Here is a 27,868-nt window from a genome sequence, read left to right on the forward strand (position 1 = left end):
CTGAGGACTCTAGTACTTTTTATATTTAACATTTTATAGTCACATTTTGATGTAAATAATGTATTTTACTAATTAAAATGTTGAATATTAGGCTTAAACCTGTAATTGTGATGCTTCACATTGCATCTTGTTACTTTTATTTACGTAAAATGCATTTATTTATGTTGTTCACCATTGATTTCAGTGTTTTAGTTTTGCAGGAGAAAAGAAATTATTCAAAAACAGTGCCACCAAATATGTGTGCCATTTAAAAAGAAAGTAGTGGTGAATGGCATGACCTGATGAGAAGAAGATTACAATCCTGAGTCCAAATCCTCACTGAGCCTTCACCGTCTGCTTATTTATATGCTCCACTTTCAGCCATGAACCACTTACTGTAAGTGAAGCTGGTTCATTCAACAAATAGAAATGGTTAAAATGCCCAGTGACAGCTGTGAACACTGTGATTGGATGATTTTGCTGTTCGTCACTGCAGTGGTCGGCAGGTTTTCTTTCACCTGAGTGTTGATGTTAAGTGCAGCAGAGCAGTGACCTGCATCAGTGTGACCGGGTGACACAGGTAAGAGAGAATTAATATTAACTTATTTCTTTTAGTGTATTTTTTCCTCAAATATTTAGACTTTTAAATGTACTATTACTGTCAAAAAGGTAAAAACATTTGTGAGCAGACTTATAACTTATCTGGCAAGTTTGTGATGCATGTTCAGGTATCAAAACAGTGATAAGTACATGAAATTACCTTTAATATAGCTTCACGCTAACAGAGACAAGACTTGTGTTCGTTATTTTTGGACACACATGCACTAGTTATATATCACAGAGAGCAAAAGTAGAAGTAAATTAACGAAAATACATGAATTTCAATTATTTCTCTGATAAATGACTGAGGTGGTGACGCATGTAATATCATTTGGCTTCAGTAAACAGCTATGTTCAAAGAAAATATTCATTTATCAATCATTTGTTCCATAAAATGTTGTAAAATATAAAAAATATACACAAGAGACAACAAATATTTTGTCCTGTGCACATATTTTTTTGACTCAACTTTATGTCTCTCTTACACAATGAAAGATATTACATCTCTTTATGATCTTTGCACGTTGTTTTCTTTTCATTTTCTCTAATTTTCTGTGTCAGGATTCTTGTTTTTGGCCTGTGGTGAACGAGGTTTAAGACGTTTAAACACAAAGATTCCGGTCACACTGTAAGACGAGAATCACCTGCTTTATCTGTGGTGGTAACACGACATCATGGAGAGCAGACACACAACGTCCAACACACCTTTGCCCAGCTTTCAGCCAGAGAATCGTCTCCCCCCTCTAAAGCCTCTCATCCCCCTCTAAAGCCTCCTAAAGTTTCCAGAGACTAACCTCTAACTGCAGAGAGAAGCAGGAGGAGGAGGAGGAGGGTCCAGCTGAAACCCTGATGAGGGGTCAAGTAGACAAACGCAGCCTGACAGGCTTTAAAGAAACCCTCAAAGCACGGGATGACTCTTCTGAGAGTCACTGGCTGTTGTGTTCGGAGTGTCAAGCTTTCACGAACATGGGAAACAAACAGAGCAGCAAACTTTATGCAGAGAGTTTGGAAACTTTGCCGAAATCACCCAGAATCCAGAGCCCTCAGAAGAGAAGGAGAAGAAGAGAGGACAGTCTTCACCATCACCTCAGGACGATGCCCGGGACTCCTCAGGTTCCCTCAAAGGCCAAGAGACCAACAAAGCTTTGGGCGACAAGCTCTCCAATGTCTGGAGAGTGGTACTTAGAGGAAGACATCATCTACACTCACACAGGCAGGAAAAATGTAGTTACTGAGAAAGACAGGGGCAATAAAACACAAGAGTTAAAGCCAACCTGGAGAGTGAAGCTGCCTGATGCTGCGTCTGGAAATTCACCTAAATATCACAGCAAGAATGAAAGTATATCTCATAGAAAGGATTCAGTGGTAGAGAATGAAAGTGCTAGTGCTGACTCAGACGCTGACCATTCCGATTATGACAATGAGACATACTCAGTGCGTAGCACTGACTTAAGTAGGAGGACAGAGGAGAGAACCAAGAGAGCAGCAACAGCTCCAAACAGCCAGTCAGTAAGAGAGAAATGTGAGGAGAAGAAATCAGAGGATGAGGCTGTGAAGTCCACTCAGTGTTGGTTTGAGGAGCTGAGGAAGAGAGCTGCAGCACAGCGAGTGAGGGGCAAGATTGAGGAAGTTGAAGGAATCATACGACGGGTGAGTCTCACCAGTTTGGACTGGATCAAAGAAGGTAGTAAAGAAGGTGATGAAGCTGAGTTTGTTCCAGGTGGAGGCTTTAGTGAGGATCAGCTCGAGCAACAGAGATGCCAACCTCAATTCAGCTCTGATTCCCAAAAGGAAACTCGTAACATGGGGCACAATGCAGACAAGATTCTTCTGGCAGAAGAACTTCATGTCCTATGTGAAGCTCTGAGCAAGAGCCTCCAGCAGGTGCTGAGAATGGAGGGAGCAAAAGTGGACGACATACAGAATCCATCACATCCTCTATCACGTCCTGACCATTTCATGCCAAAGGATTTGTTACTATCTCTCTCAATCAGTGGAGGAGCCTCCTCTGAACCATCACCACCTCTGTCCACACTCCTTAATGTTTCTGCAAGATCATCCATCAGCTTTGACAGAATGTCCCCAATTCTGTCCCCTTCATTCAAATTATTTCAGTCCAGCCAGCTCTCTCAGCACGAAGAAGAAAACCATGGGAGTCACAAAGAGCACATGTACTCAGGAAGTTCCATCAAAGTCACTGCTAACAGTGCCGAAGCAGAAACAGGTCAGAGGGATTTCAAGGAGAAGCTGGAGAGGACAAGCTTTGGGCTGAGTGAGGACTTTTACATGCAGACACGCAGACTCAACAAGGAGACAGAGACCGGCCAAGATTTTCTGCTCTCCTCAGGTAAAAACATTTATTATTATGTCAAAAAACAGTTGCCATGTCAGCTCAGTGCTGACTCAGAATGAAAGATTCTAGTTCCTGAAATCTGTCCGATTTAATGCAAATGACTCTATTGTTTTCAATAGACGGACAGATAGACATAAATATACTGTATGTGGTTGATTCATCAACATAGCAATTATTTTCACACATGTAACTATTTTCTATTAAGACCAAGCGCTGGACATCACTGAAATGTTTCAAATACTAATGTCAGGTCAGTACCAAAACAGGACTGTGAAGGAATTCACATCAGGTGCTGCTAATACTTCATGCCTCAAAGAACTTACAGAACTTTTGCACACACACACACACACACACACACACACACACACACACACACACACACACACACACACACACACACACACACACACACACACACACACACACACACACACACACACACACACACACACACACACACACACACACACACACACACACACACACACACACACAGAGAGAGAAAGAGAGACAGGGGTATGTGGAAACCAGCACGAGGTCATTATTTACAGACTACCAAACATCCTTCAGATCTGATTCAGCTGCTTTGGTGAGTAAGAGACAGTGCAAGAATGTGTGTGTGTTGCCTCCATAAGACATATTCTGTTTTAGACACTCACTTTTCATGGAGACTGAAGCCTGGTCCTAAATATCAGAACCTCATGTCTGAGGAACTGGTTAAGGTTGGAGGTTAAGGTGTTGACTTGGTGGTTATGGTTTTCTTGGAAAAGGAAATTTGGTTAGACTAAAGTCCTAGGAAAAATAGCATAGCAAACCTGCGCGTGTAACATGTCCCTAGACGGCTGTTTGTCTGGTCCTCACAAATTGAAATGGCTTTTCGAGGGTCAAGAATTTGGGTCAGGGTTAGAATAAGGTTAAGGGTTAGGGATTTTGTTGTCATGGTTAAGGTTAGGGTAAGGCACTAGGGAATGCATTATGTCTACAGGTGTCCACGCAAATAATGCAGCCTCAATATGTGTGTGTGAACATGTAGTAGGCTGTGAGGACATTTTGAACTTGTGAGGACAATTTTATTATACATTTTAAATTTAAATAACATTTTAGGTCTTGCTTTCAGCACCACAATCAAAATTCAGAACCACGTCCAGCAATCCTGTTCCTGATAATTAAGTTTACGCACCCTAATGTGATACGGTTAGAACACAAATTTAAAAAACATGTTCTGTGTGATACTTATCGTGATGAATGAGGATGTCACCTCTTGCTGAACATGTGCAGTCTATTTTCTGAGCTCCAGCGGGTTTTCAATTAGCTCATATGGCAGTAGGTGTCACCGTTGCTGCGGCACACATCAGTCATTACACCCTTCAACTGAACTAATGCAGTATGTAATTAATAAGCATGAAAGTGCACGGTGTTTGTAAAATGCAGTTTTAGGGTTTGTAACATGTTGTAAAGTTATTATTTTTGTTTGCTTTTACACGGATTGGTCAGTCATAGCTACACAATGTGTCTAAAAATGTCATATTACATGTATGTACACAGAAAAACATACAATATTTACTGCTCTGAATTTACAGATATTGAATATCAATATTATTTTAGCTGAAGTTCTTGACTTTGTTCTATTAAGACCTGTGGGGTTAATTATCATTTTTAGAGTTAAGGAATACTTTCTAAAATTCAGCTTAATTAAGAAAAGGAACACTTATTTTAAGTAAACATTTGTACATGGTCTATCTTGGCTAATAGACACAATTTTTGTTGATTTTTAAGGCCTTTTTTTCCTCGTTATATGGCACATCACCATCAGTGGCTAGCTTTACAGGCTACTTTTAAGAATTGGCAGATTTTTCTCAAAAGAAGACAATTTTAGCCAAATTTAAAGTTTTTCATCTTATTTCTAGTCGGGCTGTTTTCACACTGCGTGTATAAAATTTGCCCCAATAAGATTTATAAATGTCATATGATCTCTTTTCTCTAGATGAAGCTCTGCAGAGGCAGGAGGAGATCTGGCAGCAGGAGATTGAAGAGTCTCTCTCCTTCTGTCACTCACTTTCTCATCCATCCAGACCCAAACTTATCGACTTCTTACGCATCACTCCTTCTGAGGACGACATCACGGACACACCTACAACCTCACCGCTACCCCACGAGTTTAGGGTGAGTAAGCATGAAAAGACATCAGTTAATCTTTGTAACTCCCTAACAACTAGCAGTGTTTTAGCACCAAAAGTTACAGACTGCAGCTTTAAAGTTTCCTGCCATTACCCTAAAAGTGTCTTTTTTATCTCTTCAAAAGTTCAATAACACAAAAATGCAGTGTTGTCACTTTTTTGTGTGTGACATTTATGAAGTTTTAAAGGCTGAAATTTTAATTTGATCAAATTATTCTTTTTATGGCTACAGTAAACTATAATAATGCATCATCATCATCGTGGCCACGATCATTACATTACTACATACATTACATCACATCGGTGCAGGTTCAAACTGTGGCGTCACAGCTCAGGTCCTGTGCGACAAAGAGCGCTGTGTTCTCTGCGTTTACATAACACAAGGGTTTTAATGCGACTCTATAGATGCATTGTATGTGGAACAGCATTTGTGCAAACACGTACTTATCACTGTTTATGTTGTTGTTGTTATCCTGATTAGCTCTTTCTCTGCAAAACACATGCTTTATTTACATAATATTTCATTACCAGGGCAGTATTTTATGAAAAATGAGGACACCAAATAATAGCAAGTACATTTTTGGCAACATATAAGAATAACTTAATTGATTTTTCTTACAGACTGGTTAATCAAATATTTCCTACTTTGCTGCCATTTGTTTCTGGAACAATCTTCAGTCTCAAGCTGGTTACTGCAGCTACAGCTGATTTAATAAACTAAAATAAATCAATGCCTAATTATTGCTTATTTGAACTTTTGTTCTTCATCTATTCTGAGCCTAATGCTTACTTACTGTCTTTACTTAAGTCTCACTTGGGGATGAGATTTTGATCTCAACGTGACTTCAAAGAAAAATTAAGGTTTAAATTTAGTTAAGAAAACATTGCTAATGATTGCCATGATTAAAAAACAGTTTTCTAAGTTTTGAAGTTTGAAGTTGAAATTGTAATTTCAACAGCATGTATATAGATATATAGAGTTATTTGTTCCCAATCTGACTTCATGTTTTGTAAAAGGTTGCAATTAAGGATTTCCAGATTTTGTAATTGATAAATCTAAATCAATCATTTATTTCGATTAATCGGTCAAATGATTGGTTTAACGAATGATGAAAGAAACCAGCTGAAAACAGATTAAAATAATTAATTAATGAATTCAACTAATCTTTTAACCAATTAATCACAGTAGCTCTAGTTTTATTATTATAAAAGTAAAGTATTATCTCCAATATGGAAGAAGTTCTAATGTCAATGCTACTTAATAAATATTAAGACAGGAGGACATACAATACAGGAAATTTTAAAGTCAAGGTAATGATTCGTAACCTTGTGGAAACAGTCCATTGTGTTTGTTCAGGATGTGTGTGTGTGTACATCTATCTGTGTGTATCTTTTAAAGGGGCTGTTTAAGGACTTGGTTTTAGGGTTAGGCATTTAGTTGTGATGGTTAAGGTTAGGATAAGGGCTTATGAGTGTCCTCACTAAGAACTCTGTCCAAGAATGTAGTATGTGCAGAGTGTGTAATGCTATTTCACGGGATTATCTGGATTCATTCTTATTACATAAACTCTGCCTCCACATAAAGGCCACAGTGTCCCGGCCTGAGAATGTAAAAAGCACTTTATGAGTATGCATAAGATTAAGTGTGTGTCCAGTTAAGACACCACTGCAGGGCCGGGCACGGGGACATGAACTGCCAGGGAAAGTTAAACTTGTGTAACAACACACAGTAAAAAAAAAAAGATGATGAGAGCAAACAAGGGCCTGGCCCTCGCAGCCAAATACAACACAGCTATGAAGCAGTGAAAGAGGAGGGTTTGTTTTCATAACAAGGTTTTATTTATTTATTTTAAACACTGGACAAAGTCTAAACTTCGTCTGACGTTAATATGAATATATTGTGTATAAATATTTATTTAGAATCAGAAATGAAATTAATATTAACTCTATTTGAAAAAAATTACTGTTAAATTTACCATTCTTATACAGTATGAGTGAATTAATCTTTTTCCATTATTCAAATTTTTTTCTTTACATAATTTATACTTTTGTATTGAAAAATCTGTTCAGCTTGTCACTTTTTATTAGTAACTTTTGTATTTGTAAATGTCACTGACATTTATGTATTATTGATGATTTTCTTTCACAAAATGGTAAAAACACACAGTGTAAGTGAAGTTTTAAAAAGATTAATTCTAAGCAAAAGAACATTTATTTTTGATACCCAGAAATCAAACCCTTCTGTGTAACAGCTGTGCTATGTTAGGTTTAGTGTGAGCAGATTAGGAGGGCGGTGTAGGTGGAGTTAGACCTAAAACGTCTAGATTAGCCGAGTGTTGCTCAGTACCTGCAGTGGAGCTGAGCAAACTCCCAGACACTGTGGCGTTACACACACCAGAACATCTAACCAGTGATTCCTGGCAGGGTATATTTACCCTCCTTCAGCTCTCGGGTGTGGTGACTCCCATCTGCTGTGGGAGGCTTTCCTCTTGCCTTACGGCTCACGGATCTGTGGAGGTGCTGTAAGAAACAGAGGCTAAAGACGCCATCTGCTCTCAGTTACACAGTGACAGTCTGCTGAGCCACGTCCAAGATGCTTCTCTGTGAGTTACAACAGCAGGTTTAACAGAGCTGGAAGGAAAAGGAGGCAGAATCTGGACGTGGATCTGACTTCACTTCGCTGTTGCTGATGTTGAGCTGAGTCACTGCAGTCAGCAGAGCCTCAGAAAACTTCACATTTCCATGACTTTGTGGATTTTTTCCTCCTCTCATTGGCTGCTCTGGGTGACTAACTACCAGTTCCACTTTTAGGTTTGGGAAATGAGTCGTCTGGTAAAAAATGAAGGAGCTGCTGAAACAGTGAAAGGATACATTTATCTCTTTTCCGCACACTGGAGCAGAAACAGGTCGGATTTTTAAAATATAATATTTTTTGGATTCATTTATTGCAGACGCTGCATGATGTTGGCACGATTTATACAAGGTAGTGCATGCCAAAACGCCAACAGCACCTTTTCAAATAGCATTTTCTTAATGGAAGACAACATAAAGTTGCACTTATTTGTCAGATATTAGGAGTATAAACACCAACCACAGTGTTGATAGCAGCAAATGGAGAAGCAAAAGGCCATTCTAAAATTTTTCAGGACCTTTTCAGATGAGCAGAATGAGGAGGTAATGCGGGAGCTGACTTTTGATCCAAAGGGAAGTGGGGACATTGACTTTAAACATGCTGTTGAGCACAGTAGAGATCCCTTGTTTTATGTTATATTACGTTGTGAAGGAGAGATGACAACCTCTGACAAAAAAGAACAGCAGAAGAGTGATTTTAACCGACGAGAGCAGCAAAGCGAGGCTGGAAATGTCTCTGAAATACCAGAAAAACACAACGGCAAAGTTAATGCCTGTCTCATAACAGAAAAGTCACTGGATGAAAGTGACTTGAATGTATCTCTGCAGTTGAAATGTCAACACATTTCTACTGAATGCACAAATACAGGCTGTGATTGTGTCTCAGAAAATGGTGTCAATCACAGCAACACTGAAGAAAGCAAACAGGATGTAAACAAAGATGGTGAATTGAATAATCTGCAATATGCAGATTTGCAGGAGGATCTTGTCACAAGTTTTTACAGTTCAGATGTACATTTTGACTCTTGGACTGGACCATCTGATGAAGAAGCTGAACCATCACAGGTGGACGCTGGAGAACATACCGGTGAGCACAACAAAGAAGACGCAGAGAAAATAACCAATCAGCTCCACCAACAACCTCAAAGCCTTAAAGACAATACACCACACTTAAACATATCAGCATCCCCGGTCAACAGCCCTCCACCTGGATCAACTTTGACCAGAGCCACTTTCTCTTCAGGCTTCCCCACAGACAAGCAGATCCACCTCCCTGCCCTCTTCAGCGGCCTGAGGGTCCTGAGGAAAGGAGTGGTCGGGCCCGGCCACGACACTGTGTCCCAGATCAAACCTTCATCTATGAAGACAATTACCCCAGACAAGCAGGAGGATGTGCAGGTTCAGGGAAGTTTCCTGGACCAGATCTCCCAGTTCCTGATTCGGGAAAAGAGAGGAAATAGGAAAGAGGAGAGGAAGGAGATGGAGAACGAGGGCGATCAGGATGAAACCGAAGTGACGGATGAGCGCGAGGAAAGTCAAAATATTCCTGAGGAGGACGAAAGTTTAGAAAGTTCAGGGTCGTTCGTTCTGCTGCCTAAATCTCCAGTGTCCAGTGCAGAAGCAGCGTTTGATGCCTTCAAGGCTTTTTTCACCCCAAGGCCTCTGAAGAAGGATCCAGCAGATAAGATGGACCTGGAAGCAGTATGGAAGAAAATAAGAACTGATAAAGATGGGTTAAGAACCATCTTTGAGAAAGACTCTACTAAGACGACAGAGAAGAAAGAATCAGCTGATGGAAAAGTAGGTGTCATGTCATTAATTAGGGACCATTAGACTATTACTTTTAACAGCATATGCATATTATGCATATTTAAATATTTCACAATCATAATTTTTTTTTAATTTTACTGTAACTAAAACTACAACATCAAAGGTTATTTATTTAAGTATTTCTTACCATGGCTGTAAAATATAAAGAGTTATTCTTTAAAGGAAACCATTACAATCAGAACTTCTTTTTCTTTTGGTGTTTTCTGCCTTGAGCAGAAAGGTTGTGCTGTACTGAAACATGTTAAGTAAATCATACAGGAAGTGGGAAGTGAGAAACCCAAAAGCAGACTCACACAGAATGACACAGCTATGGGAAACTCTGATGTCGGTACACAAGACCAGTTTGACAGATTGACAAAAAGGATCATACACTAGAAAAGTAAATGGGAATAAATGTGGGTAAACTATCAGAAAGAATAAACAAACTGACATGGGCAAAAGCTGAGTAATTTAAAGCTCTGGACATAACGTGGCTCAGTTTGTTTACTTTTCCATGTTGGCAGGAAATATTTTTGCATAAATATACTGTACAGCAACAACTTGATTTTACAAACGTGGGAGACCACAGACACAACAAACTTTGGAACCGATTTTCAGTGTTTTAATCTCGAGAAAGCACAAACTAGATGATCCAGTTAAGATGCAAGGAGGAGATTCCAGGGATCTGGGATCTCACAGAAACTCGCGTGATTTAACTTCAGAATGTAAACATACATGGAGGCGAACTGTCTAGTTAGTAGCTGTTGTGTGTTGGGTGCTTGGCTTTAAATCACGATTCTAAACAAAAATGTGCAACATCCTTTTCCCGGGTCACCTCGCTCAATGTTTAGTTGTAAATATCCAATATGTTTAATACTTACAATTTGAAATGGGAAGAAGCCCCACACTAGAGGAAATTCAGCCAACTAAGCAGGTTTAAGAGTCTAACATACACTTATAATGCCCCCTGGTGCTTTTTAATAGTATGTAAACAACCAGAGCAAGGATCTTATTCCAGAACTTCAGATCTTGAACTTTCTGATAAACTTTACCTCATCATATACCATAAAGCACTTGCACATCTTAAGAAAAAAAAGTGTGTAAAATAAACAGGACGTATTAGTTAGTGTTGGGTTCTGTACCTGGTATGAAGTGATCACTCTAGGAGTGGAATCTGTTGTCTGTGGATTCCCATCCCTCTTGTCTTCTTTGCTCACTTTGGACGTGTTTTTCGGCAGTAATCCACCTCTGCCGTCTCTTGGGTTCTTTAGGGATCTGGTAAAATTATCTCCAGTTTGCTTGTCACTCATAGTTTTTATCATCTCAGGGCAAACCAATATCCACATCTTTCACGTTTTATGAAAACAGTCAGTGAAAAGAAGTTGTCTGACATAATTGTCTGGTATTTGGGTTTGAATAGCGCGGCTTAGAGACAAAATGGCGTTATTTTGTTTGAGAATGCTGCGTCATGTCAGCTAGCAAAGCGCTACACTGAAAGGGGGAGTGGCTATCAAGAGACAGGTGCAATCAATCAGGTTTAATCAGGGCACAGGAAGTAGAATATCTGAGGAGACGAAGCGAAATGAATACCAAAATAAAAGCAGGAAATGGCTGACGATGAATGAAAATAGATGACTTTAATTCAACCGTTTGAAAATGTCTCTCATGATGTCAAACTGTTTTCACTCCATAGTTGGACGTTTCCCCACCAGGAGATGGAGAGGAACGAACTCCTGGTCGTTTACAAGCCGTTTGGCCTCCGGTCAAAGAGGAAAAAGTTGGCCTCAAGTATACAGAAGCAGGTTAATTAATACACACTCATGTTTTGACATGACAACATTCTTGACATTTACAGACCCTACACTTGCAATTGTACATTTTTTCTCATTCAGATATATTTTATTTAAAACCAATTCATAGAATTTAATAGTTATGTAACTTTTCATTCAGGGTGGCAGAGGAGAAGGAGAAGGATAGAAAGATAAATAAATAAATAATTTATAATTATTATTTATAATAAATAAATCTGTAGCTCAAACACGTTCGAGCTACTGAAACTACTGTATCATTAGTGTCAGAGGCGAAAATTAAACTACAGAAATAACATCATACGCTCCACAGCTAATGTAAACCCAGCTCCACCCTGTGTGTCCACAGTCTGTGCACACACACTGGTTCAGCATGTGACACTGGTGATTGTTTAGGGTTTACATTACAAGAAGACGACGTTACTCACTTACGACTTCACTTTTTTTCTTTCTTTTTTTTAGTCCATTCCAGATGTAGTCAGGAGTTGGAATTTCCATGTTGAGGGGTTGAATTTCCAACTCTGAAAGTCAGAGCAATGTCACAAATCCTGACATAGGATTCCAAGATTGCTGCCTCTCAAGTCGATAATAAAAACATTTAACAGTAATAACTATCTCATTTGTTTCACATTAAGCCAGTCTTACAAAGTACTGTTAAAGCTAAAGATAGGTTTATGTCCACTGTTTTTTTTCTGACTTCTGAACTCAACTAGAACGCGGTTAACTCAGAGGTTACATCACTCACAGTCCTGACTTATGACCTCAAATAAATCAAACACACCTGTGTGTGTGTGCATGCGTGTTACTGAATTTTACTTAATTTAAAACCTAATTTTAGAAGACGAAGAAGAATTCCGGCAGTTAATGTGGTTAGTAACACATTTTCCAGTTGACCAAATCAGAAGAGGAAGTTTTATCAATTTACACAAACTTTAACATCTACAGTAAATCCTCAAATGGCCTGGAACTTCCGATAGTGGTTAGAACATTTTATTTGTTTTCTTTCTGCAAAATTACTTGTTGTTGTAACTGGTTTGTTTGTGGGTCTGAACCCATGTAGCCACATTATTTATGTACTTGTCGAGGTAAAGAAAGCGCCCTCAGGCATCATGGTTGTAATAATGAACATCTGTTGTGGTGTAAGAGGGAACAGAAACTCTCTTTCTCATTGTTTATATTTTTTTCCTTTTTTTCTGATGTTTCCTCTCAGAGCATCAGGCCGCTCTGCTGCAGCTGAAGAGAGAATGTAAAGAGGAGCTGGAGAAGTTACAGGTCAGTGGAAGGAAAGAGGGTTTGAGCCTGGTTAAGTGCCAGGTGTGGTAACCAAATTCAGGTTATAAAGACTATAATACCACTCTCCTCTCTGTACTCTAAAGTGACTTGTAGAAACTACACATTTTGTATGGATAAAAAAAACAAGATTAGATTTACTTATTGTATTTTATTGCTTCCTTTAGCTAAGTTCATTTAGGCATGTAAAGCACTTGGGGCAACAGGGGTTGTTTTCAAATGTGCTATAAATTTGACCTTTAGCTTGCCTTGCAGAGCTATCTAGGCTAACTGTTTTTTCCCCTGTTTTCAGTCTTTGTGCTAAGCTAAGCTCATCAATCAATATCAATTTTCTAGCTTAGGTTTCGGCTGTATTTAGCAAATTATCAAATAATCAGACTTGCAGGAAATATCTCTACACATTTATTTGGTGATACTACGTGATTTTTCTGGGTTTATATAAATTGCAAAAGACTGAGCGATAAGCTAAACTAAGCTAGCAGTACAGGCATAGAAGTGGTTTCAAGTTTCTTGCTTTTTACTTGGAAGGGATTACAGGATATTATTTTGTTTATCAGTTTACTGTGTGTTTTCCATGACTCAGACAGTTTATTGACAGTAAGTTTTGGGAGATTTTTTGGATATTGGTGTTAGGGATTTGTTTGGGATGTCATGATAAACACATGTTTTCACTATACCTTGAAAGTTTTCATAAAGTCTGACCAGCTTTGTTTTTCAGGAGGACTTTGTTCAGGAACTTTCCAGACTACGTGTGGAAAACGAGGACAATGTCTCCCGTCTGGAGTTCACTCTGTCCGAGCTGCAGGCCAAACTCTCCCAGGTTGGGACTCACTGTAGAGGGGAGCTGAAAGATGTCGCTGTGTCCACTGGAGACGACTATTTACTAAAATCTTTCCGCACCGTTTGCATCCAGACGGACAGAGAGACATTTATCAAAACCCCGGATGATGGAGAGGGGACAGGGAGGATATGCATGAGTCCTCAGCAGCAGCAGGTGACCCCCAAAAAACTGGACCTCGCGTCCATCAGCCTCAGCCTGGCAGGTCATCGGGACAATTCAGTGTCCTCCATTTCATCACCTGTCCCCTCATCCCAAACGCTTCTTCCTCCTGGAGTCACAGAACAACCACCGGCCCCGACAAACAAAACACACAATCTCCCTCCACCTCCTCCACCACCACCACCCCTGCCTTGTTTGTCATCACCTCCAAACTACATCCACACATCAAATATCTCTTCACCACCTCCTCCTCCACCCCCTCCACCCATGCCTGGCTTAGCTCCCCCACCTCTTCCTCCTCCAGGTGGGACTTTCATATTGGACAACCCTCCACGGAAATCAGCAGTGGAGCCGACACAACCCATGAAGCCTCTTTACTGGAGCAGAATCCAGATCCAGGACAACAAGTAGGTTCATACTCACAGTATGTTTACACTAATCAGTGCACAATCCACAGTCCCTTCATACAGAAAAAATACTACACAGTGAATTTGAGTAAAAGTAACCCAAAGATGAAATAATCTGAGGCTCTCTTTTTCTCTCCTGCAGCTGCAACACAGTGTGGAATGTTTTAGAGGAGCCAAAGATAATCAACACCAATGCGTTTGAGGATCTCTTTGCAAAAATCACCACTCAGACCAAGAGAAAACCGCTGTCTGAGGCTTATGAGAAGAAAGCCAAATCCAGGAAGGTAAAAATATAATATAATGAACTATAACATGACATAAAAAACCTAATTTGTGTTTGTGGAACGCTGCAGATTATTTTTAAAGAGGACATACAGGTAGTGGCAGAACATTGCAATATGACCGTTGTCCACAAGGTGGGGTCAATGCCATCGTTTTAGCAAATCCCATATTATCACTGCTTGTCACAAAAGCATAACAATCCAGATGTAAACACAGCATTTATAAATTACTTATATTTTTCATTTCCCCCACTACAATTCTGATCTGTCAATCTAATCTTAAAATCTGAAGGATTCTTCTGAAGAATTGCAATTCCTTATTTGAACAATACTATAATCAAGTCAAGTCATATTTGTTCATATTGCAGATTAAAAACAACTGGAGTTGAGACGAAGTGCTTAATCAAAGCAAAAAGGTTAAAATAAGACAATATACACAACAAAGTATGAATAACACATTTAAAACAGTGACGTACTGTCAGACTGCGTTTAGATTGAATGACATGAGAGTGCATTAAAACATTAAGAGAGGAGAATCAAATTAAATGCATGGAAACGAAAACACAAGTGGTTATAAATTATTTACCTCAATCAATTTGTCCTTCCCTGACAACCTGCCGCTCACTATGCAAGAAGTGCTAATGCATCAGGGTGAGGACTAACGTGACCTTTGTAGCTCTGCACAACAGACTCTGCTAATGACTCGCTAATGGTTTTTAGGTGGTCATGGTTACTGAGTGTGTGTGCATGTGTGTGTTTTTCAGATCATTAAGTTGCTGGATGGTAAGCGCTCTCAGGCCGTGGGCATCCTCATATCCAGCCTCCACCTGGAGATGAAAGATATACAACAAGGTCAGCCATCGTCATGCCACGTCGTGCTGATGTAAAGCATGACCAAAAAATTGACACATTCACAACAACTGAGGTGTAAAATATAATATATTGCAGATTTTATTCAAGGCAATATAATAATAAATAAACCCTCCTAAATGTTACATACTGGGCATTTAGTGGCATAATAGGGACAGGCAGTGGACATTAGCAGCTGTTCTAAATGCTGTGACGTTTTTCCAGGTAAGAGCCAAGAACATGAATACTCAGACCTACATTTAATGTTTCTGGTGTTATTGTAGCCTGTAGATTCAATCACCACTTTGTTATTGTTGTACATTGTTTATAAATTACAATACATTTAACACTTGTGCTCTGTCCCCTTCCCTCTTCCAGCTGTACTGAGTGTGGACCACTCTGTGGTGGACCTGGAGACCATCGAAGCACTTTATGAAAACGTACGTATTACAATATACACTTCACTGGGATTTGACCTGACACAAGCAGTTTGTGGAGAGTAAATGAATCCTGTAGTGAAAGTTTATCGTCCGTGTGTCAGAGAGCGCAGCCCGAGGAGCTGGAGCGGATCAAGAAACACTACGAGACGTCGGCGGAAGAGGAAGTGAAGCTCCTGGACAAACCTGAACAGTCAGTGTTCTCCTCTGCTTACGCCGAGTACTGTACATCTCTGTCAGACTGAAGAGACAAATACACTGCAAAAAGAGCCCCACTAGAAATATTATTACTCAATTCATTTGAATTATCTTGTTTTAAGAAAAAGAATCTGCCAATTTTCAGACTGTAATTTTACACAAAACTGGCCAATATTTAAGAAAGTTGTACTTAACTCAAGCAAAGAAATTCTATCATGTAAGAATGTTGACTTAAAATGAGTCTTCCTTTACTTGATAAAGCTGACTCAAAGGATTTATACCTTTTAGAATGTCTTATTTTTGGTGAATTTTACTTGCAGGAGCAGTGATTAAAGTTAAAAGCAATGGAAATCTTAGAAAGACAAAGTTAGATAGTTCTTCAAATTCTTCAGTTTTTGCAGTGTAACTGCTGAGTTTGGCAGTTGTGTGAGAGAGAGAGATATGTGCTCACTGTGTTGATGTGTTTGTGCTGCAGGTTCCTGTATGAGCTTTCCCAGATACCAGACTTTGCAGGACGAGCTCACTGCGTCATCTTCAAGTCATCGTTCACTGATATGATCGTGTCCGTTCAAAGCAAGCTCAACACAGTCTCCTCCGTCTGTAAGGTAGGAGAGAAAACCTTATTAAATATAAAAGAAAAAGCAATAATTATCTTTCTTTATTCAGCCTGTTTCATGCTGAATAAACAACCCAAAGTGCACAATCATCCAGAATACTTAATTAATCCCCTGAGGAATATTACGGGCCATTACATTTGCTCCTTCAGAATTAAAATAACATTTAAAAGACAGTAAATAAGGAATGAAATCCATGCCTAGTAAGAACTATGACCCTTGAAATTCCCAGACAATAAATATAACTGAATTGTAAATAGAATGTGTGAATGTAATGTACAGAATAACTCTACATACCTTGGTTTTAATGAATGGTTGTTTGAGTTACAGTTGCCAGTCTGGTTATTCTCTGATCTCTGGCATTATCAAGGCATTTTTTTCTCCCAGGGAAAGTGCAGACCATTTTCTGTAAACCATAGAGAAAGATGTGTGTGAGAATCCCAGTAGATCTCAGGCAGTTTCTGAAATAAATTCACTTAAATCCTCTTTCACCTTTTTCGTTTTCTGTTTTAGGCGCTGCTGGACAGCAACGACGTCCGGGAGGTGATGGGACTGGTGTTGGCTCTGGGGAACCACATGAACGGAGGCAGCAGGACCAGAGGTCAGGCTGACGGCTTTGGCCTGGAGATCCTCCCTAAACTCAAGGACGTCAAGAGCAGAGTAAGACCAAGATCACTGTGTTATTATGGTGCAAAAATGACAGGAGGATGTCATTTATGAAGTCAGTAGATCTTTGATTTACAATGGTAGCTCCATACATGACTTTAAATATGCTTTATAAAAACTAGAAGTGGAAATGCTTCCTTCCTTTGCAGGAAAAATGTTACAAACATGAGCTCAATTAAAGAAAACACATTCGTTTAATTTATGCTATACATGTTATCTTTTTGAAACCACTGTTGAAGAAGAAAAGACTTCTATTTAATAACTGTTTTCAATATTTCAGGACAATCGTATCAGCCTGGTGGACTTTGTGGTGTCGTACTACCTGCACAACGTGGACAAGGTATTGATTTAAAAACAACAACACTTAATAGGTCAAAAACCCTATATTTTAAATGTGAATCAGTAGTTGTCTGATGAAGAACCACTGATGGGCCTTGACATTGACATTTAACTGCTATTGTTTGCTTAATTGTAAAGTATTTCTGATGTGTCCTAACAGAGTGCCGGCACAGAGAAAAGTGTCTTCCCTCTTCCTGAACCTCAGGACGTCTTCCTGGCAGCACAGGTCAAGTTCGACGACCTGAGCAGAGACCTGAAACAGCTCGTGCGAGATCTAGCAAGTATGTGATGTGGATATAATATTTGCAAATTTCCTTTTTATCTGCGCCAGCTCCTTCTCTTTGAAGGCATGCAGAGAAATAAGTACCAGTTTTCTGGGCTCACTCCCGCTTTATAATATTACTGTAGATGGTTACACACATTCCCCACAACATTAGCTGCACCCGGAGCAGACAGACACCCATGTGACCGGAATAATCCCGCCTTGTGGTCATTTTGTTGTGTGCTTTTGTTTGAAAACCTCAGCCAGCCTTTGTAACTCTATCACTGTGATTTGGAGTCGAGTCTCGAGAGGTTTCCCACAGACGAGACCAAACCTCACCAAGGCCCAGTCTGGCAATGGTTTTTCCTCAGACAACCTCCAACAAAACTCCTCCCCAACCCCCACCCCCCCAAAAAATACTCACCATCCTGGTTTCCCATCACTGGCCCCAACAGTTGAGGAAATGTTTATACTTGTGCTGCTTCTCAGACCAGACTGGAGTTCACTGTAAAGACCCAGAACAAAAGATTTCCTCTTGTCGTTCTCATTCTTCTTCTTCATCTTCTTCTTTTTCTTGCCTGTTCTCTTCATGAGTGTGAGCATATGACGCCACGCAGCATATGTCAGCCAGTTAAAGCAGACCAGTCACGCTGAGGACGAGGCTTACATGTACATACTTTTGTGACTGGATGCACTGTTGTTTCTAAGGCCGAACAATTCAGGTTCAATTTGAAATTCCATTTCAAGTTGTAAATCGCAAGGGCTGCAATTGAATTTAACTTCTATTTTTGATTGGGAACGTGATTATTGAAGAAAAATGTTGCCGTTAGCATAATACATTTCTTTATTTCCATTTATTACCATTCTATTACACTTTTCCTATATTGTTACTGTGCTGTAAGGTAAGGTGTTATCCATTTAAATGTACTAATTTTATGTCTCAATATATTACATTTCTTACATATATCACAATCAAACTGAAGCTTGACTCACATTAAATGATATTACAAACGAAATCATAGTTAAAATCTAGCACACAATTTGCAAATAGATATTTTCTCCCATAAACTTTTCAGCCCTTGCAGTTTCCCTCTGTGTACATGTGCTGTGCCTTGTGTACTGTACAGTGCATGTGCGTGTATTCAGAGACGAGCACACAGAGTCCCGCTGCTGCTGATACTGGCCCTGGCGCCTTTCAGATCCGCCTCCTAATCCTTGTGCCCATCAGATCTCCCATCGTTTGTGCCTTTGTGCCCCCGTCGCCAGCACAGGGAGACCATAGCCTCCCCACTTATGTAATCTCCAGACCTCCAGTATCTGTAGTATCTGTACCCGGACCTCTGCATTGATCCTTAACCTGCTCGGGCTGTATCACCTGGGCTCCAGTGTGGCCTTCCAGATGTGGGCCGCAGATTGCTTTCTTTAGCTCTCAACACAGCCCTGTCTTATCGGGCCGTCTACCCAAACCACCGTGCAATCTGGATCAGGCCGTGGCAGCTTCCTTTTGTTCTGGCTGTTTGAACCACCCTCATGCCTGGGTTTGAAGCTGTGCTGCTGTCGCTCTTCACTCTCCCTTTGTTTTTCTGTTTGCTCGGTAAATGTCTCCCCGACACGGTGACAGGGAGATAAGTTTCTCTTAAATCATCCACTGATGGGAGGGGGATGAGATCCAAAGGCTGTGGTCCATATGAAATAAATAAAAGATTTCAAACAATACAAATAATAGAAAGAATTTGAAATCCGTCCAGTTTTATTTGTCACAGATTATTGAATTTGCCAAGTCCAGCAGTTGTTTCTCTTCACAACACAGATCATTGTGTGTATTGGAGATAGTTTAGGACTTTTAAAGCAGACGACGTAATCATTAAATATTGATTGAATATTGACAGTTTAAAAAAAAACATGAAAATGATGCATCAGCATAACATAATCCATGCTAATGATACACTGAATGCAGTCAGTTCGTCCACCATTTTGTTCCAGACTGAAGCTTCAACATCTGTCGCACAGACTGTCGTGAAACTATGTCTAAACGTTCCTGCTGCCCAGAAGATAAATCCTAATAACTCTTTTTTCTTTTTTTTAAAATCCTCTGACTTTTCCTTCAGCACCACCAGCAGTTCAATATGTTTCCTTTAAAGTGAAGAAGAGGCCTTGAAGAACTTGTGTCCAGCCTCACAAGGCTAAAAGCCCTTTAAAAACTAGTTATTTACTGCTAGTTATTATTGTCAAGTCTTCAGTGACTTGAGTTACTTTCTTAATCAACGATTTATAGTCATTCAGTCTTCAGATTTCACATCAGTTGGGTCTTTAGATATCACAAACTCGAGTATCAGAGTACTCAGACATAAGTCCAATACAGTCATTTTAGAACTTTTAAACTATGAAGCTGTAAACAAACTAAAAGCAGTGGCTGTTGGGTCAACCACCCTTTAAAAACTAGTTATTAATATTCTCCTGTCTTTATTGACAATTTATATTCATTCCAGTCTTCAGATTTCACATCAGATGAGTCTTTAACATATGTGTTGTTTGATAAATTCATATTTTTTTAATGTCAAATGTAGATTATTCAAAACCTCTGCATGTAAAATATTGTTTTTGACTGATTTTCATGATAAAAAAAAAATAGGTGTTCCAATTTTCGAGAAACTCGAGTATCTGCCATTACCAATATCAGTCCTATACACTCAGATTAGAACTTTTAAACTACGAAGCTCTTAAAAAACACATTTGTGCTGAGTCATTTCAAGCCACACAGATATAATTCTCCAACCGTGTAACAAATATTCTTCTCCCCTAAAGAAGAAATAATCACCACAACATGACTCAGCTTAAATGCTCTTGCTGACCTTTATTTAAACATGTACAGTATGTGCATAGTGACGCATGCCACATACAGGATGTCTGGATTATATCAGATTTTACAGTTTTATCCGTCTTATATCCGATCCAGTCATGTTTAATCCATATCGGACCGATACTGAGTATCGTATCAGCTCATCCCTACGCTTTTTCATTATTGTAACACATAAAAACAGGATTATTTGGCATATTTGTGTTATTCTTATGTGAAATATGGACTATATGAAAACATATAAATGTTTATTCTTCCTTTCACTTTAATGTGGTGTTGGATTTACTGTTGACAGAGTAACCTCCCTTTTAAAAAATCCATTTGTCTGTCACCGTGAGACCAAAGCACCGCACGAGTGAAGTTTGTATAATTCCAGTTTTTCACGTGTGTAATCACCACGCTGCTCATCTAAGCAGCTCTGATTACGTGAGGCTTTAAAAACCATCTCCAATCTGAAATAAGAAAAACTTGTGTCGGACTCAAAAGGCAGACAAAAGAGAGAAAGAGAGAGAGCGAGATACCCGCCTCCACAGTTTATACAAAACCCCTGAATGAAAACAGTATTCTTTTGTAATCTTATCTGGGAGATGTTGATCGAGCGTCAGGGTTGGCGGGGGGTGGAGGGTTTTGGCGCAGGGGCCTCGGCTCCCTCTGCTGCCTCTATTATGACTGGCTCCGCAGACTGGCTCCTCTGATCCACTGATTGGACGCAGAGCAACTGGCAGCAAAAAGACAGAGAGGCAGGAGCAGAGAGAGCGGGAGCGACGTTAGCAGTCGCCATCTCCGGGTGAATCTCAATAAGTGATATGTGAGGAGGAAGTTGTGCTGATAACCTCCTGCTCTGGCACAGGTGGAGCTGGTTTTGAACCCACAACACTCTCTCTCTCTCTTCTGGGACTGAATTGTTTGACCTCGGTTCAGGTCATGGGGTGATTTACTACAATTTAAAGGTTTAAAAAATGCCCTTTTCCCAGGTGTGTCAGGGAACTATGGTGGCCTTCACATACCAGAAAGGATGTTGTTGGTCTTCATGGAATGCATGATCTGGCTGGTTTGTCCATTCAAGCTCCTGTACAAATGAAGAGCAAAAATGTTTTCTTCTAAAGTGATTATACACTTTAAATCTCATATATTACATGTAGACTTTTGTCTATTTGACGTGAGGAATCAAACATGGATGCAGTGTGTCCCCAGAATCACAGACTTGATTTCTAAACATTAACGTCAAATGTCAGCATTTCTTGCTTTTGAAGACGCTGCACAAAATCGCTTATTCCTGGTTTTAAATTGGCATCTTTTCCTTTTCATTTTCTCCACACTAGCACAAACATATCCAAAGAAAAATAATCGGATGTGTTACATGTTTTCCCATGATGCATCTGTTCTGCATTTTCCAGGTTTTACAAACGATATCTTTTTTTAAGAGAAAACAGTAAAGACTGGAGTTCATTTACAGGCAATTAAATCAACTTACATTATTTTTAATGTAAAGCATTCTTATAGCCAAAAAAATAAATAAATAACCAGTGTTGCTTCTTTCTTTCTTTCTTTCAGGTTGTGAGAGAAGCGTGCAGAGGGTTTGCTCCGACTCTCCTGACGAGCACCTGCAGCCGTTTAAAGACAAGATGGAGGCTTTTGTTGTCAGAGGTGAGTAGTTACATGTACAGAAATGTCATTTTTTGTTGCTTTAAAACAAAATAGATGTATATTCTTTATGTAACATGCTTAAAATCAAGTAGAGATTCACATATTAATCATATTCCTTAACTTCATATGTCATGAACTTTTTTTTACATAATATTAGATGTTACAGAAATGGCAGTAAAAATGAATCGGGTTATGATAGACACCTTTTAAAGAGGTGAGTCTATACCGGTGATTCCCAAAGACTGGGTGGGGACCCACAGATGGCTCGCAGGAGATTTATTTTCTTTTGGTTCCCCAAACAACACAACATTTTCCCGGCCTATTATTCATGTTTTAAATAACATGGGAAAAAGTGAAGTTGTAATTCATTTACTTGGAAAGTATATAGGTCTTTGGGTTAGGATAGTTTTTCCATCTTAAAGTTTGGGAAACACTGATCTTTACCACTGATCCTTTCAGGGTCACAGGGAGCTAATACGATACTGAGCTGGAGGCAGGATGCAGTCAACCACAGAATCAAACACAGAGACACAACCAGCCATTCACACTCATTCACATCCATGATAAATTAACACAAATACTGCTTTGCTTTTAAATGTGGGAAGAAAAAAAACACCAACCACGCAGACACGAGAATAATTTGCAAACATCACACAAAAAAGGCCTCGGTGAGCCACAAGACTCGAGACCAAAACCTTTTCTTTGCTGCGAGGCAACAGTTTGAGCCACTGCACCACCACACTAACCTTCCATAGAAACATAACAAATGCAAATACTAAGGAGTAGAGTTTTAAAATCACCTCTAATAATTCAGATGTTTGGTTTCCATTTTTAGACAAAGAACCGGCTGAACGCTGTGCGGTTCAGATGCATTCCTCACTTTTTCCTTTCCATTTTTACCTTTTATATTTTATTCCATACTCTCAAGTTGTCAGATAAATGTACCTTTCATCCTGTTAACTGGCCTGAAAATGTCCCTTTTCTAGTGTGTGTGTGTGTGTGTGTGAGACTGATAGGGTGGATTGAGAGTGGAGGCTAGACACTTAGATAAGGATCACACAGATTTGGCAATGACTGAGGGACTGAGACACACAGGCAACTGCTCCTTCTCAGAAACTCCTCCATTACACAGAAAAATATTCTTCCATCCAACAAGAGTCACTTTTCCATATTAAGACTCATCACAACCTCCTGCAGTACTGGACTCTGGACTATTAATAGTATAGTGATGTGAATTGCTTAAATATGTATCGCAGCTCCAGAATGTCTCGTAAAGAGAGCCGAGTGGGTCCATCCACATGATAATGCTCATGGTAGAGCTTCCACTGTTTGTCTCTTGTATCCCACTGATTTCATTTTATCATAAAAACATTCCAGTACAGCCAGAGTGTGGGGTGTGTAGAGTTCTTCCCATACAAACTTCTATTTTAAGCCTTCATGTGTCACATTTTTGACAAATGCACGATTTAGTAATAATATATAAAAGAGTCTTAAACTAAACAAAGTAATCATAAAAAGGCTGAAAAATAACCCAAGGCCTGGGGAGATGGCGTAAAAATAAAAGCAGAAACATACGATAACATGGGAAGAGAACAGGGTTACAAGACTGCTGAGCACAGACACTAAAGCTGGGGACGCAAGACAACATGTTTTGCCCCTTATTACCCACAATTCATAGTTTGGGACAGTCGGCACACACACACACACACACACACACAGAGACCCGACCTCAGTCACAGTCAATCAAACATGTCTGGATGTTTTGAGCCGACTCTAGTGTGTACTGATTACTGAGCCAACTGCAAACACATGCTGATAACAGCCGGGGAACGAGAGCAGGCGCGACACAGGGACACGCGTCAGAAGACGAAGACGACACAAACTAGAGGGAATATCAAAACCAAAATGGCGATCTCTGTTTACCCTTCAAACTGTCGCTCTCGCAGACACGGTCGCTCTCGCAAGAGTTTGATTTCTTTGTCTGACAAATCACGTTGTCTGCTGTTGACAGTTTTTTGTGTTCTACAAGTCTTTTCAAAATCGGTGACGACTGTGAAAGTTGTGTTAGCGTGAGAGAGATCATTGAGCACAGGTGAGACTCAAACAGACACAGGTGAATCCCATCAGGGCGGGGCAGACAATCAATCACAGGTGAGGGAAGTGAGACCCAAGGAAAACAAATGAACAAGAGCTATAAACTGAGGGTCTAAAACATGTTCTTCCTCTTAAAATGTTATAGGTGTAAAAATGGAAAATGTTTCAATGTGCTGTTCAAGACAACAGCCACTAAAGAAACACACATTTATAACAAATAGTTCATCTTTTGCATCTTTATTTAAAGAAAAACATAATTCATGGGTGGAATTTGCTCAAGAATGAAGTAAAAATCGTTCTGATTCTGCTTTGAAGGGGGAAAAAAGTGACTCACAAATAGAAAACTTATACAATTTATTTCTAAAATGAATCAGGTGAAAAATAAGAACATAACACAACATAAATACCAGTATACACCTAAAATGTATTAGGTGGAAAGAGAACATGTTTCAAATTGTTTTTTAAACACTAAAAATACAATTTGAAAACAATCATATCCTGTAACTTAACTGTACAAGAATGAAATGAAATGATTCTGATTCTAATTTGAGGGGAAGAAAAATCTGACTTTGAAGTAGAGAACCGATGTGTTTTGTGGTTTTTGGGCGTCTCAAACCAAATCCCAGTCACGTCACAGGGAGACAGACACAGGTAGTCGTGCAGCTATTGTTTTGTCATAAAAACTCCGCTGTGACGTGACAGTAGCAACAAGAATGGCTCCATTGTTGAGCGAGCGACTGTGTAATTGCTGCTCTGAAGAAGTCTGATGGTTGTCTGGCTCCATTTGTCGAGGTTTGTCATCATATCACAGTTTCTCATTGTGTCACCACAACGTCAACAGACTCAACAGAGATTATGACTCTTTAAACTTATGGTATAGTCATTTTTGTGTGTGTGCGCTGGGAAGAGACTGGTTGAAATAAATGTCTTTCTTTTGTGTGTTTGCTTTGCAGCACGAAAAGAACACACCGAAGCTTCCTATCAGCTCATGACTGTGCAAAAAAGGTCAGAGACGATGTTCATACTTTTTCTGCAATAAACTTCAAACTCATCACACTAACACGGTTTAAAAAGCAAAATGTAACATTTTTCCTCATATCCTGCTCTTTTTTAATTTCATAACACTTAAGCTTATCTGGGTTTTAAACCAAAAAAGGCTTCTTTATATTTGCTCAGTTTCCAGGATTTGGTTCTGTATTTTGGACTGAAGCCAAAGACCGGGGAGACGGATGTGACAAGCGGCCATTTCTTCATGCTCTGGTTTGAGTTTTGTGCCGACTTCAAAGCCAGGTGGAAGAAGGAGAACAAGAGTATCTCTAAGGAGAGGTAAGAGATGACAGGGCACTCTATGAGGAACACCTGCATGCTTTGCTTAGTCATGCCAGTCATACACAGATACGAGTCAGCAGCTTCAGTCAATGCTGCAGACATTAGAGCGGGGCTGGTTTGGGTATTTTAAGTATAAACTCCAGATTCTTGAATGTGTTATAATCCCACAATAGTGAGGGAAAAAAAGGATTCTACACAAGAGAGGTCAGTGTTTCAGTTGGTAGACCGCTTCCTAGTCCACTTCTTTCAGTTGAGAACAGAAATTTGAGACTGGAACGAGCAAAACTCGACTGTGGAAGACTGGAAAAATGTGGATTTCTGCTGAGGCTGCAAATGACAGTGTGAATTTATGGACACAACCGTATGTATGTAACGTTCTATCAAACAAATATGAGTTTAAAAATCAATATAATCATTTTATTATATTTTTTGCAATCTTCTTTTTACATCTCACCGCAATGTCCGTTGCTACGATGAACAGGACTCGGATGACCGATTAAAATATTTAAATTGGATAGAAATGAGTGACATACACATTGAGGAGGGTTTTATGTTCCCTTATATAAATTCATTCATTAGTGGACTATAATCTGTAATTTTTCTGTCATGGTTTTGGACTAACTTTATCAAACAATAAGGAACAAAGTGTGTTCTGTGTCGGTAACAGTTGGCAACCCTATAATATACCTGACATAAACTGAGACACTTGTAGATGAAACAAAAAGAGATCACGAGTGCCGCGGTGCACTGCTGTGTGTTAGCGTTAGCCTGCTAACTTAGCTACTTAGTTTGCTACTCAGTGAGTTAGCGTGTTGTCATGACAGCAGTTACAGACACAGACACAGAGTACATCATCTCCAAATGTGGCAAAAATACCTTTGTGATAGACATCATTTTAAGTTGTTAAGAGTAATATCCGTTGAAACTTTCAATTTCCAGTGGGAGTAATGTTAGCATCAGGCTAACTGGTTGTAGCAGGGTTTTTTTTTCTGTTGACTTATTGTCAAAAGTGTAGATTCAGGTCCAAGCTGTTAAAAAAAATCAATGAAAATGTGTCACTAGCTGCTGTTTTATTTCACCCTGCTTATAACTGTGATTATTGTGCTACTCAAGTGCTAAATGTAAGCATGTCAAGCCCAGGATATCACATAAAACAGACACTCAAATCAGCACAGGCTGCCAGACCACCAATGCAATTACCCACAAAAAAAGAGCACGATTCATCCTTTTTTGTATTTAATTAGTTTTCTGGTTAAAATGATTGATGTCCCAGCCTTTTATTTACAAAAACAAATTGCCTTAGTGCAAATTCTGTCAAATAAACAGTGTTGACACATAACCTTGTGCATTTTGTTTCATGTACATGAATAATGAATTATTGATGTTATTAGAAAATATTGACATTATACAATGTGCAGGTTTCACAAAAAATACACTGGGATGCATAGTATGGGTGATTTTTGTATTAATAATTTAATCCTGCCACCACTCTTAACCAAAGAGTGTGTCAAAGTCTTGTTTTCTAGTCTGAATACACACGTAAGTGAGGCTGCTGCATGAATAATCTGATCCTTTGCTCGTGTAGGCTAAAGGAGGCTCAGCTGTCAGTGAAGAGAATCACGGCGGAGAAGAAAGTCGAGACGAGAAAGATCAACCCCAACAGCCTGGTAAGAATAAAGATTTGTCGAATAACACAGGAACACAAAATAATAAAGAAAATAAAGTATCTTAAAGTATCTTTAAATAAGTATTTTATGATCCTAATCCAACTAAATATCTCATCGTAATCTGCTCCCAACAGAAAGACCGACTGCGTCAGAAACAGGCCAACGTGTCTTCGACTTAAGAGACATCACCTGTCCCAGGTTGGACCCTGATATCGGCTCCAGCTCTCACATTATACGCTCTCATATTCAGCGACACTATCACTTTATTCCAGCTCATATTACCTTTTTTTATCAATGCTAATTTGTTGTTTGTAAAATGTTACCAAACCCACATTAACTCTGTAATCGTTTACCTTTTTTTTCTTTCTTTTTTTAATGGGATTCATTTGTTGCTTAAACTGCGAAAAAAAATACTTGTTTAAATCCAAAAAGATTGATGCAATCGTTTGTGCAACATTAGATCTGTGTATAGATGATTACATTGCTCTTAATTTTGCATGTGTCATTACGACTGACTGTATTTTCCACTAATAAAAGCACTGAAGGTTGATGTAATAGCTTGAAAATATTTTAT

At 39.3% G+C, this 27,868-nt stretch overlaps 1 protein-coding gene across 2 annotated transcripts; it reads left to right on the top strand.

Annotated features, from left to right (window-relative positions):
* The first annotated feature begins 417 nt into the window (after positions 1-417).
* fmn1 (formin 1) lies at positions 418-27,844 on the top strand. Of its 2 annotated transcripts, XM_058613730.1 has the most exons (19): positions 418-559; positions 1,141-2,926; positions 4,917-5,095; positions 11,243-11,351; positions 12,568-12,629; positions 13,366-14,054; positions 14,197-14,338; positions 15,100-15,187; positions 15,563-15,624; positions 15,726-15,814; positions 16,295-16,424; positions 16,947-17,093; positions 17,380-17,439; positions 17,599-17,719; positions 22,112-22,204; positions 25,252-25,303; positions 25,475-25,624; positions 27,213-27,294; positions 27,429-27,844. In XM_058613730.1, exons 2-19 carry the CDS (start codon positions 1,429-1,431, stop codon positions 27,471-27,473), a joined length of 3,798 nt encoding a protein of 1,265 aa, XP_058469713.1. In that variant the 5' UTR covers positions 418-559; positions 1,141-1,428; the 3' UTR covers positions 27,474-27,844. The 2 variants fall into 2 exon arrangements, with proteins under 2 accessions (XP_058469713.1, XP_058469714.1); XM_058613731.1 differs by lacking the exons at positions 418-559; positions 1,141-2,926; positions 4,917-5,095 and adding an exon at positions 7,811-9,540.
* Positions 27,845-27,868: the final 24 nt, after the last annotated feature.

Source organism: Solea solea, chromosome 17 (genome assembly GCF_958295425.1).
Source record: "Solea solea chromosome 17, fSolSol10.1, whole genome shotgun sequence".
Taxonomy (NCBI): domain Eukaryota; kingdom Metazoa; phylum Chordata; class Actinopteri; order Pleuronectiformes; family Soleidae; genus Solea; species Solea solea.